General features: G+C 43.6%; 1 protein-coding gene across 1 annotated transcript; it reads right to left on the minus strand.

Moving 5' to 3' along the window:
* Nucleotides 1–3,289: 3,289 nt before the first annotated feature.
* Nucleotides 3,290–7,230, minus strand: LOC108236971 (high mobility group protein B1). The gene is made up of 5 exons (XM_017418086.3): nucleotides 7,081–7,230; nucleotides 4,705–4,865; nucleotides 4,476–4,621; nucleotides 4,178–4,352; nucleotides 3,290–4,057 (listed from the first exon to the last, which is right to left on the minus strand). The coding sequence occupies exons 2-5, from the start codon at nucleotides 4,849–4,851 to the stop codon at nucleotides 3,905–3,907; spliced, it is 621 nt and encodes a 206-aa protein (XP_017273575.1). The 5' UTR covers nucleotides 4,852–4,865; nucleotides 7,081–7,230; the 3' UTR covers nucleotides 3,290–3,904.
* Nucleotides 7,231–12,165: the final 4,935 nt, after the last annotated feature.

The following is a 12,165-nucleotide window of genomic DNA, read 5'->3' on the forward strand; positions in this document are numbered from 1 at the left end:
GCCGGGCGGGGGTCGTTCCTCTGCAGAGAGGCCGGCGGGACGCACCGCTGCCCGGTACCCAGCACCTAGCGCTAGCGGCGGCTGCTGGCGGCGGCTGCTGGCGGCGGCTGCTAGCAGCCACCCGCGCCCCTCGACGTGATCCTCCGCGCACCGCTCCTTTACAAACGGCGCTAAATGTTGTAAAAAGTGACATCAAAAAATCAACACTACATTTTTAAACAGTGTTTGAAGCTAAATGTGACAAAATTTAGGCATGAATTTTTAGCACAAGCTCCTTTACAAACGGCGCCCCATATAGCTCAGCACTCAGTGTTCACTCAGCAGTATCTCCAGGTTTTTTTTCTTTATCAGCTGAAACGGACGCTAAAGGACGAGAGAAGAGGGGTTTTTGTTGTACGAGAAGCTGCAGCTTCAGGGAGGAAAAGGAGAGGAGTTTCCTCCTGGAACCTGAAGATGCTTCAGAGAAGAAGTTTCTGAATGAGCTCAGTGCAAAGAAGCATTGAAGTCTTTCGGTTCCACTGTTAATAATTTGACGCCTATTCAGGATTGACCCGGTAAGACTTGAGCTTTTTTTTTAATTTGGCGGGATCGACTCATCCAGCCTCACCTTAGTCTCACACCTTCACTGAGAGGAGCAAAGATGCAGGAAAAGGATGCGAGTGAGTGATGAAAAATGCTCTAATTGTACTTTAAGATGATTATGACTTATTTCAGTTTGTGTTCTTCTTTGTAAGGTTTTCAGTTTAAGTTGGTATAAATTCAGACTGGCTGCTGACACCTGAATGCTATAATTAGTCGTGTTAATCACAAAAACAGCTTGCCTTCGTTTATAAAAGTGTATTAGAGCTGACTAAGTCGAACAGTTTAGTTTAGAGGTTTAGTTTGATGCTTTATGAACTGGAAACAGCTGTGTTGAAGCTTCCAGGAATAAAGGAGGCAGGGTCTGAAGAGAAGACAGGAAAAACAAACAGTGTGGAAGAAGCGCCGAAGGGATTCCCTTTGCAACAGCATCCCCCAGTGGAGGCGTCCAACAAGATGCAAAGTGACAGGCTCATCTGAGCGACGTCATCCTGAACAGCTCAGGCACCTGTCAAAATCATCGCTTCACATGTTTCAGATGCAAATGTTCAAAGAAGTGATCATCCTCGCTCTGTTTAAGAGACTTTACTCGTGTGAAGGTGTTCCAACAAATGATTTATTACTTTCAGCATTGTTCTCCTCACAGTTTTTTTTTAATGAACTTTATTAAAACTTGATGAAAACATTCACTGTGCAAACTTCTACAGCTGATTAACTTTTAAAGTCAATTCAAGTCAAGGCGGATGCCACAACTAATCGACATCAGCCAACACGCAAATGGCTATAAGGCGGTCAATTTTACAGATATTGAGCTAAAATATGATGCGGTAGCAGCTGAGAGTCATTCACACTAAAGCACATGAAGTTATTTTCAAGGTTTGACCAAAATGGCTGTCATTTCTCAGCATAAGATTTAAAACTTTAAAAAGACTAATTTTTCATTGTTTTCTTCTCCTAAAGAAGCCAGAGGCTGTTGTTAAAATAGATCAAATCCTCCTCAAATAAGCATTTTTGATAAATAAAGCATGACTATAAAAACTAATTAACTGTTAGTAATGTGTATTACTGGTTGTATTATGTCTTGAAACATCCAATATTTGTGTGAGCTGCAATCATGACTTCATAAAATCCACATTAAGCTTGAATCAGCAAAACTTGATGATCTCATTTGACTTATCTTCAGGGACACGTATTATAATGGCAAAAAAATGTCTCATAAAACTTAGTTAATCTCTTGGTTAATCTCTGATATTTTGTTAAACAATTTTAAACTGTTTAAATCCTGTTTATGATCGTGCAGTTGCAGATTCTGACCACTAGATGTCGCCCCGAGACCACTTATTGTGTTTTCTGCGCCTGAGAGGGATTAACAGGCCCAACAGTGGAGCTTCTCCCTTCTGTTGTGTGTGTGTGTGTGTGTGTGTGTGTGTGTGTGACCTGAAAAGGCCCTCACAGCAACTGATCAACAGCTGAACGCAGGCAGCAGTCACTGCAACTGTTTCAGCGTCACCCCCTCCTCCTGCTATCCATCATCATCATCATCAGCTGCTGCCACATGGAAAGCAGAATTATTTTTTTAAGAGGGCCTGCTCAGAGCATGTGAGCGTAAATGCTCACGATGTGAGCTGCTTTCTTTGATCGCCGTTTAACTTTAGGCGCTCAGAGAAACAGAGGGGGAACTGATACCGGCGCTGACAGTAGTTGGCAGCTGTCAGATGTTTGGCCTCGGCTCAGCTCTGCTCTGCGTGTTGGCTCTTGTGGTTTTGAAGAACGACATCCAGGACTCCATGCTAAAAGCACGAGGAGGAGGTCACGCCACCTTTCAGGGCCTTTTATCGAAGCAGGGCAGAGGTCAAGCGGGTGCCTGTCTTCTCGCCTACAGTCGGTGGGACGAGGCTGATCCCGGTTCAGACGCTGAGGGGGGACACAGCAGAGGACACGTCCTTGTGGTTTACAGCAGGGGTCAGACGTTGTCGTCGCAACCTGGAAGTTTGAAAAATCCCACCCAGCCAGGATGCGCTCTCCCTCTCTCTGAGGCTGAGTTGTTGTGACAATACGTGCGCTCGCTTTGCTTTTAGGTTTGCACAGATGTGTCATATTCTTATGTCACCGGGATTTTAAAGCACATAATCCTTCTTATATAAATGGCTTTTTTGTTGTTTTTTTTAAAACCCAGGACGGGACCTGGAGAGTGCATGAGATAAAGCGGCATCTAAATAAAACAGGAAGTCGGTGATGCATGTTGGCATGCAGCAGCAGCAACTTTCAGTACTTCCACGATGAGGAGGAGGAAGAGGAGGGAGATGGGGGGGGGGATCACTACACGGCACGTTTTCCGAGCTCCGACACAGGATACGGACAGTTGTAGTGATGAGTCATGCTTTGTAGGAACAGCTTATTAAGGCCTGAGTTGTAAGATGCTTTCGCTCTCTTTAATCATCAACCCATTTTTTTTCTTAACGGTTGACGATAAGTTGTTGCATCTTCTTAAAAGATAAAAACTCACCCCTTCTGGGTCTTAAATACTGACAACGCAGAACATTTTGTTACACCGGTCCATGTGCACCTCGCAGAGCTGCTGTTTCCCCTTCTTAATCTTTAGCGTTTTCCTTTGTTTTTGCTTAAATGCGTAGAGAATCCCCACCTTCCTGTAAAATAATAAAAATTAAAAAAAAGCAACGCCTGACAAGATTTTTCAAACACAAAGCTCGTTTTTATTAAAAAAAATGTTTATTGACATCAGAAGCAATTTAAATTTTAACAATAAACAAGACTTTTTTTTTCTATTTTTTTTTTTCTCCGCGATTACAGTGGTACATAAAGATCAGTAAAACAACTGCGATACGTCAATTCTGATAACATGTCATCGGAAATGAAAACACACAGGTAAAGGAAAAAAAAAAGAAGAAGAAAGAAATTAAAGATACACTCAGATCTAACTCATAACGCTTTTATGTGCGGCGCACTGCTAGCTAAGGGAAATACTGTAAGCCCACCCCTTTATACTGTACCAGGCAGGATAGTGGTCTAAAACTACCACTGGGGGAAAAGAAATAAGACTGGCAGAAAGATAAGGACACAATACTTGTGTAGTGTTAACTATACAAATAGGAAAGGAAAAAAACAAACAAAAAAAAAACAAAAAACTGTACAGCATAAAAACAACCGATATACACAGCCTTAATGTTGGCATTCTTTTTTTGTTTTGTTTTCTTTTTGTTTTTACCCCTTGGATACTAATGAATTTTCTTTCAGTAAGTGAAGTGTGTACAAGGGGGTTAAATGCTTTATAAACAAAGAAGGTGACCACGGCATCCCTCGCCGTCTACTCATCATCGTCGTCGTCCTCGTCTTCCTCCTCCTCCTCCTCGTCTTCTTCGTCGTCGTCGTCATCCTCCTCCTTCTTCTCCACCTTGGCGGGGGCCTTGGCCGGTGCGGCGCCGCCTGTTTTGCCCTTAGCGCGGTAAGCGGCGATGTCCTGCGACGGGTAAACGAGAAGCTGCTGAACTGGCTCAGTCACTAAGTTTTAACCCCCCACGCCACGCCCTCTCCCCCCGACTGCCGCCGGATTCGAAACACGAGGTCGCGGCGTCCTTACCTTCTCGTACTTCTCCTTCAGCTTGGCTGCCTTCTTCTCGTAGGGCTGCTTGTCCTCTGCAGAGGTGGAGTTCCACATCTCGCCCAGCTTCTTGGCAACGTCGCCGATTGACAGGCCGGGGCTCTCCATTTTCACCTTGGGGCGGAACTCCGAGCAAAAGATGAAGAAGGCAGATCTGCAAAAAAACAAAATAAAAAAAGTTTTTTGTGTGTTCAAAGGATTCAGATTTTAGAGGTGGTCTTCAGGAAAGAACCATGACCGAATCAGAGATCAGAGGGCGCCAGCTTGCGGTGCTTACGGGGGTCTCTTGGGGGCATTGGGGTCCTTGTACTTCTTCTTCTTGCCTCCCCGGGCGGGTACGTAGCTCATCATCTCCCTCTCGTAGCGCGCCTTGTCCTGCCTGGCCAGGTCCTCAAACTTGCCCTTTTCCTTGGCAGACATGGTCTAAAAGCAGAAAGCGGACAGGTGAGCCGCACGTCGAAACCGCCAACCACAACGCAACACTGACGAACACCGCCGTGCGCTACCTTCCATCGCTCGGAGCACTTCTTGGAGAACTCAGCGAAGTTGACCGAGGCGTCGGGGTGCTTCTTCTTGTGCTCCTCCCGGCAAGTCTGGACAAAATACGCATAGGAGGACATCTTCCCCCTCGGCTTGGTTGGGTCCTTCCCCATCTTGATGGCAGTATCTTTAAAAAAATTAAAATAAATAATAATAATATGGTTTTAAGTGTGGATTAAGCATGTGCCTGCTGAAGTGAATAAAATACTATAAATACATGTGCTATTATTAGCTATACTGCACCCTAGGAGCTCCGTGAAAAACATGAATCTGTTTGAGTCGTGTAAATGTTTATGCCTTATTTCCTTTTATTTGGCTGCACTGTTGTAGTCACCCACCCTCCCTGCTGTCAAACTAAGTTTAAAAATAAAACTAAATGCAAACATAAATGCCTTTTATTTATTGATGCAACCTGCGTTGTGGCCCTTACATAAAACTAAATGGTCCACAGGCTGCTCTCATTATGCTGGCTTAAAACTGCCTAACCTGATTAAATCACATAAACTAAAAAAAAAAAAAAAACGTGTAAATTTGTTTTTATTGCAGCCCCTTCACGGTCTAATGAACTTCCACACAAAAGTTTCCCCAAAACTTCAAGATAAAGTCACCCCCCACAGCTCTCACTTCATCCTTACATTTTGCTTTAAATTGTTTTTTTTATGCAAGTGAGAAAAAATAAATAAATTCCCCCGTTTAAACCTGTCAAAAATAACCCAACTGAACCAAAACTGAGGTTTTTGTTTTATTTTGTTTTTTATTGAAAGGAATAAACTTCGACACAAAAAGGAGAATTCTCATTTAAAAGAGAAAAAAAAGTCGTGTTTATTCAGAATATAACAGCTAAAAAAGTGCAACGCGAACGCGAGCAAACACTCCTCCCGTGGCTGTCTTTGTTTTTTCTGCCCCTTTCTGTGAAATAGTCGAAAAAGCGCTTTTAAAAACCCTCCTTTCCCCGTTCGTCTGGCCGCACTAAACTCCGCGTCGAAGTAGTAATAATGGCGCATAGGCTTCTCCCGTTGAGGGAAAGGAGGTCAACAACGACGGCAATATTTCTTCTTCCATTTTGTGAGAATGCCTTCTTCATGAAAGAAAGTCCCCCTCAAATGTCTCCTCGCGCCTCCCAGTTCGCTTTGCGACGCGGCAAACACGTCCGAAAAGCCGGCGAAAATGGCAAAATATTTCCCCCGATTGATTCCTATTGCACTGGCCGCCTTCTATAGTAATACATTGGGTCTGTGCTGTGTCTATGAGCGGGCTGTGCTACTGACTTGGTTTCTATGAGCTCCTAATGGCCGCTCGTCTTCATCCACTAACATGGAGAATATGGCTCCTTCTCTTTGTGTCAGCGCACAGCCATTGCAATAGAGGGCAGAGCGACCGCGGCGACTGCCTCGTTTCGAAGCCCGATTCGGAGCCCTTGGGCGCGTCGGAGAAACGCGTGCGGGGCGCCGTTCGACTCGCGGAGGACCGAACTTTGCTTCGCCGTCGTCGCCTCTCGCAGTTGCGCGTCCGCTTGCCGAAAAAACCCGGTTGGAAAAAGTTGAGGCGAACTGCGCCTCTGCCGTTGGCTTCCCCGTTCGCCTCGCGCTGCCTTGTTTCCTATGCGAATACAGTCAGCCATTACAGTACAGCGCAGCTCGCGAGGGGGGGGGAATTTTTTTTTTCTTTTTTTTAACCGTCTAGTCGGGCGAATTTCGCCTCGAAATTAACCGCAGGTGCATATTTCGAGACGGTCGTTCTTTTTCTTCGGTTTTCGTGATTTTATTCGTGCTCTTATTCGGACCCGCACTCTCCTCTCCTCTCTATCCCCCACTCCTCCTCCCCTCCTCCGGTCTTCACATGACAGGCGTTCAGGCTTCGCAATGCACTGCAACGGCTAGCTAACGGTGAGTCTCCGAAAACCATTGTCGCTTTAACCGTGCTCGTCCGCTAGACATTTTTTTTTTTATAATTTTACAGATTTTTTTACGCGATAACCGCTAACCGCTTCGGCCCCCGTTTCGTCAAAACAAGACGACCGCAATATACAAAATTTTTCGTATTTGTCAAAATGCGCAATTTTCCGTCGAATTTCGTCGGGGGGTTTTGATTTTTTATTATTTCTCCCCATTCTTCAACTGAGCGTCTCGGGTAGAGAGTGATGTGATGTTACCGGTTATTTTTTTTCCTTCTTCTTCTTCCCCCCCTTCCTTTTTCAAAGGTTCACAACAATAAAAATATTTGCTAGCGCTGTGTTGTTTTATATTCGATCGTGGCAAACGCGTAAGCGAGGTATTTGGGATTGTTACCGTGATTCTCGTCGTTACAAACACTTAAAAAATGTTCCCGTGTGTGATACTTACCAATAGACTATAGCTGGGTCTCAATGCTCTGCAATGGCTGTGTATGAGAGAGAAGCACAGACGCGATACGCAGTGTCTTCAGTCTTCAGTTCGCTCAACATTACTCTCGGCAGGGCTCGCACGCCATTGGCCAGCGCCCGGTCTGCCGCGGCTCCGATTGGTCAGAGGCTTTCCATTGTCCTAATAGAAGACGAGCTCCTATTGGCTGGCTTTTGTGAAACGTCACCGAAGTTTTCCGAGGCGCGTGGATACGAAAATATTCCCGTCCGAGCATGCTGGAGCTGCTAGTAGTGTAGTCTGTTTGCCATAGTGTTGAATTCACTACGTTGAGGCGCAGTGTACAGTAGCAGGCAAGTTAAATGAATGAGACATCGTGCGGCGCTCGTCGCCGGTGAACGGGGGAGGCTGTTAAACGTTGTGCCACCGTCTTCGGCAGGTTGTGCCCACCTTCGACGACCGACTCCACTGCATGTCCTCCTCGGCGCGCGCGGCTTTATTAGCAAATTACAGCTTTGTAAACGCGTTTGAACCGCCTGGCGCATTGGCACGGGGGTGACCCGGGGGTGGATTGTGACAGCTGTGGACCAGGTATGAGCACTTTAAAGGGTTCTTGACTCCCAAAATGAAACCCCAGCTCGTTTCCATTGTAAAAGCCCAGTCCACGAGATTCAGTTTAGGCTCATATTATAGACGTGCACGGACAGTGGCTGTGCAAAACAGCACTTTGCTGTTCTCTCTGATAAGAATGGGCAATAAATATGGAGCGTTTGCTATTTTGTAGCATAAATGGAACAGTGCTGTATGCATTTATCAATATAACAGCTTATAATATATATATTATGAGTGCAGTGTGGAACTTGTTTCATATTTAAGCCATTTATATAGGTAATTTTTGATTGAAAAGATAATTAGGTATCTACATTATGGCAGGTGTTATAAAGTGGACTGTTCAGGAATGCAGTTTATAATTGGAATTGGGAGGAAATCTGTCTCTACAGCTTAGGAGAAATTATTATTAGCATGTTTTATTTTTTAGTTATGTGTGCGTCGAGGCCACATTTGAATATAAATCAGACGACTTCTGCCGACTGTCTGAAAGCCCCAGAGCAGCTAACCTTTTGGTTGCTCGTTCTTCTCCGCAGTTAAGCCAAAATACCATCGCCTAAATAGTCCACGGCGCCTAACGAGCGTGTTTAAAGGCCCCGCCAGGCAGTTCACGGCGTGGGTTTGTATGGGCTGCGCAGTTTGTCTCCACAGTTTACACACCGATGAGTAAATGAAGTGGAAGATCGTGGTCCAGTGGAAGGGTCGGAGGTTTGAGCCACAGCCCATACAGCGTGCAGAAGCATTCTTAGGCAAGACACTGAACCTTCCCCACACACACACATACACACACCTGATCTGCTTATAGGTAGATATAAAAGTGCTCTATAAGAGTGTGAACTATATGATATAACTGTATGTGTGAACGGGTGAGTGAGAAACACTGTAAAGTCCTTTGCAGAACCCGTTGAGGTTAAAAAGGTGTGGATCAGGGAAATTTGGAATGATTCTTTTTTATTTATTTCTTTTACACACGGACTCTGCAACACAAAGAGGCTGGGGATCAGACCACCGACTTTTACACTGAAGGACCACTTTACTTCTGCTAAGTTACTCCTTAAATTACAAATATCCAGCTAGTTTAAAAGCACAAGAAATCACTTTAGAAAGCCTAGCTTTATTATATGATCCAATAAGATCTATTAGATTTTTAAAGACTCTATTTTTAAAAATGAAATAGTGAGATAGTCCAGGTTTACTCATACTTCTCTAACAATTTAAATTAGATAAATTAGTACAAGCTTCCACGCAGTTTGAATACCAAACAATATTTTTGTACATTACTCCACTTTTTATTGTTTAAACTGCGACTTAGAAAAAACACAGCCTTTCTGCAACCGCAGATCATTGTGCTGCTGTTCTTGTACTGATTTATATCATTAACATAATCAAGAGATGCTGAAAGGTCACAGATTTGTCAGTATTTTTATTTTTTTTAAACAGATCTTGAGAGCTATGATTATTTATGCACGAAACATGCTGTGTACCTGCGTGCAGCTAAAAGAAAGAGCTAAGGAGTTCTTTGATTTTACTTTTAGAGACAGAAACAGGACAGTTATAGGAGGAACGAAGCACCTTGTTGTGACCTTGTGACCTAACCTCTAGCGCCACCATTTGACAGAGAATAGGAACCGATATAATTTATGCCTTGTGAATTGTTTCTTTTAAGGTACACTATAATGCCAAAAGTATTCACTCACCCATCAAAATCACTGAATTCAGGTGATTCAATCACTTCCGTGGCCACAGGTGTATAAAGTCAAGCACCTAGGCATGCAAGCTGCTTCTACAAACATTGGTGAAAGAATGGGTCACTCTCAGGAGCTCTGTGAGTTCCAGCGTGGTGCCGTGATAGGATGACACCTGTGCAGTAAGTCCAGTTATGAAATTTCCTCGCTTCTAAATATTTTACAGCCAGCTGTTAGTGGTGTTCTAACAATGTGGAGGCGATTGGGAACGACAGTAACTCGGTCAGGTTAGGCCACGTAAAATCACAGAGTGGGCTCAGAGGTCCCCAGCGTTCTGCAGAGTCAACAGCTACAGACCTCCAGACTTCATGTGGCCTTCAGATCAGCTCATGAACAGCGAGTAGAGAGCTTCATGGAATGGGTTTCCATGGCCGAGCAGCTGCATCCAAGCCTTCCATCACCAAGTGTAAAGCATCAGATGCAGTGGTGTAAAGCACACCGCCACTGGACTCTAGAGCAGTGGAGACAGGTTCTCTGGATGGACGAGTCTGGGTTTGGCTGCTGTCAGGAGAACGGTTCTTGTCTGACTTCACTGCACCAAGTGTAAAATTTGGTGGAGGGAGGATTATGGTCTGGGGTTGTTTTTCAGGAGTTGGGCTCGGCCGCTTAGTTCCGGTGAAAGGAACTCCTTATGCTTTAGCACACCAAGACATTTTGAACAATTTCATGCTCCCAACTTTGTAGGAACAGTTTGGGGATGGCTTCTTCTTGTTCACCAGGACACAAAGCAAGGTCCATAAAGACATGGATGAGCGAGTTTGGTGTGGAAGAACTTGACCGGCCTGCACAGAATCCTGACCTCAACCTGATCCTCAACACCTTTGGGATGAATTAGAGCCGAGACTGAGAGCCAGGTCTTCTCATCCAAGATCAGTGTCTGACATCACAAATGAGCTTCTAGAAGAATGAAAACACTCCTAAACCTTGTGGAAAACCTTCCTATAAGAGCTGAAGCTGTTTTTGCTGCAAAGGGTGGGCCAACATCATATTAAACCCTTTGGATTAAAAATGAGATGTCAATCAAGTTCATATGTGTGTCAAGGGAGGCGAGCGAATACTTTTGGCAACACTTTTGATATGTAACAACTACCATTTCTTATATATGTATGTGCAGCTGGGTTATAAATGACTGAGTTATGTACAGATGTTTAGGTGCAGTTTAGATCAATATTAGGAGTATAAATACTGCTCTCTGTGACCTGAAGTCCAGCACTACTACAAACTTTTTCGAGGAACAGAGAAGTAGTTAGTCGAGTACATTGTCCATACTGCTTAAACTGTCTGAATCATGCCTTTCTGATGACAGCTGGCCTATTTTGCTCAACATAATTTTATTTTTTAATTGTCTTTTATTAATAACACAAAATAATGTAATTTATCTTTAAAGACCTGATTTTGCTTTTGAATGAAGTAGTTGGGGGTGGAGTGTTTTATTATTGAAAATACAAAGTGTTATTTTATTCATGATTTGCATAATATATCCATATGCCCACGCATTCATAACAGTCCTACGTTTATTTGTGCCTAAAAATAATCTAACATGTCACTAGACGTTTTCTGTTTTTCCTAACAGCTATTATAGAAACAAAGAAACATGGCTGGCCCGGAGTTTATTCCTATCCTTGATTTAAGAATGAGCAGGACGAACTGATTCCAAATGCCAATCACAGCCCAGACTCAGGCCACATGTCTGCCTGTGATGCTGCCTGTCTGTGCCTCATTTTGCATCAGGAGATGCCATGGCAGAAAGCTATAGCCTGCTCATGTTTATGCATTCTAATGAGCGCTCCCTGGGAAAAATATGCAAATTCATTTTGTCATCAAGAGGAAAATAGAGGACAGGAGAGCAGCCGATACAGGAGGGGCTTAAGGGAGGAGGGCACATATGAGAGGCGGGAATGGGCTGAGGGAGGTGTGTGTGAATTCACACGTCTGTGGTGGGTGGAGGGGGGTGTAAGGGCACAATGGTAGGAGAACCAAAGTGAGAGGACATATGTAGACCTCATCCCACCCCCAACCATCAGACTTACCTCTCTCAAAAATACACATAAAATAGGCAGGCATAAATAGGTGAATACATAATAAGTATTCATTTTTGTTTACAACACCAAAATAACTGTGGTCTGACTAGGAAATAATGTATAAATGTGGTCTTGGACATGATTTTTGTCTGTAATTCCAGTTTTGGACATTATTTAATGAAAGTGGCAGTTTGCTGAACAGTAGGGCTCTTGTTCAGTCTCTTGTTTGCGTTCAGCTCAAACTAAATCTGTTTAACCAACTGTGTCTGGGCCACTTTTAAGGTAAACAAAAATAAGAGGATTTCTACCAGTATATTTTTTAACAATTTTCCTCTACCGATCTTGTTCTTCAATAATAATAATAATAATGATAGTGTAGTTGTAGACTAATCTACTTTTAAATCAATAATTTCACATTCAGAAAATTTATGATTTCATACAAAAACAGTATCATTTAACACAAAACACGTTGGCAAATGGCGAGAGTTTTTACTTTTAACAAGCTGGTAATAATTCCCAGCGTGAATAAATGTGACTAAGCTTTTTTTTAAATAAGTGAAACCGGTTAGCGCTGGTTCGATGTGCTTGCGTGCCGTAACGTGAACAATAACTTGTCCACACGCTCTTGCAGTTCACCGAACCGCCGAATGGGTGGCTCAGGCGGAACGTTCGTTTTTTGTTAGTTTTTTTTTTTTTTTTTACAAATGGGGAAG

This window comes from Kryptolebias marmoratus, linkage group LG13, assembly GCF_001649575.2.
Source record: "Kryptolebias marmoratus isolate JLee-2015 linkage group LG13, ASM164957v2, whole genome shotgun sequence".
Classification (NCBI taxonomy): Eukaryota; Metazoa; Chordata; class Actinopteri; order Cyprinodontiformes; family Rivulidae; genus Kryptolebias; species Kryptolebias marmoratus.

Bases quoted from the DNA above. Each gene is read 5' to 3' on its own strand.
- LOC108236971 (XM_017418086.3), bottom strand. From the start codon at position 4,851: ATGGGGAAGGACCCAACCAAGCCGAGGGGGAAGATGTCCTCCTATGCG. The intron at 4,622-4,704 runs GTAGCGCACGGC...TTCTGCTTTTAG, and splicing joins AGTGCTCCGAGCGATGGAAG to ACCATGTCTGCCAAGGAAAA. The intron at 4,353-4,475 runs GTAAGCACCGCA...GTTTTTTTGCAG, and splicing joins AATGCCCCCAAGAGACCCCC to ATCTGCCTTCTTCATCTTTT.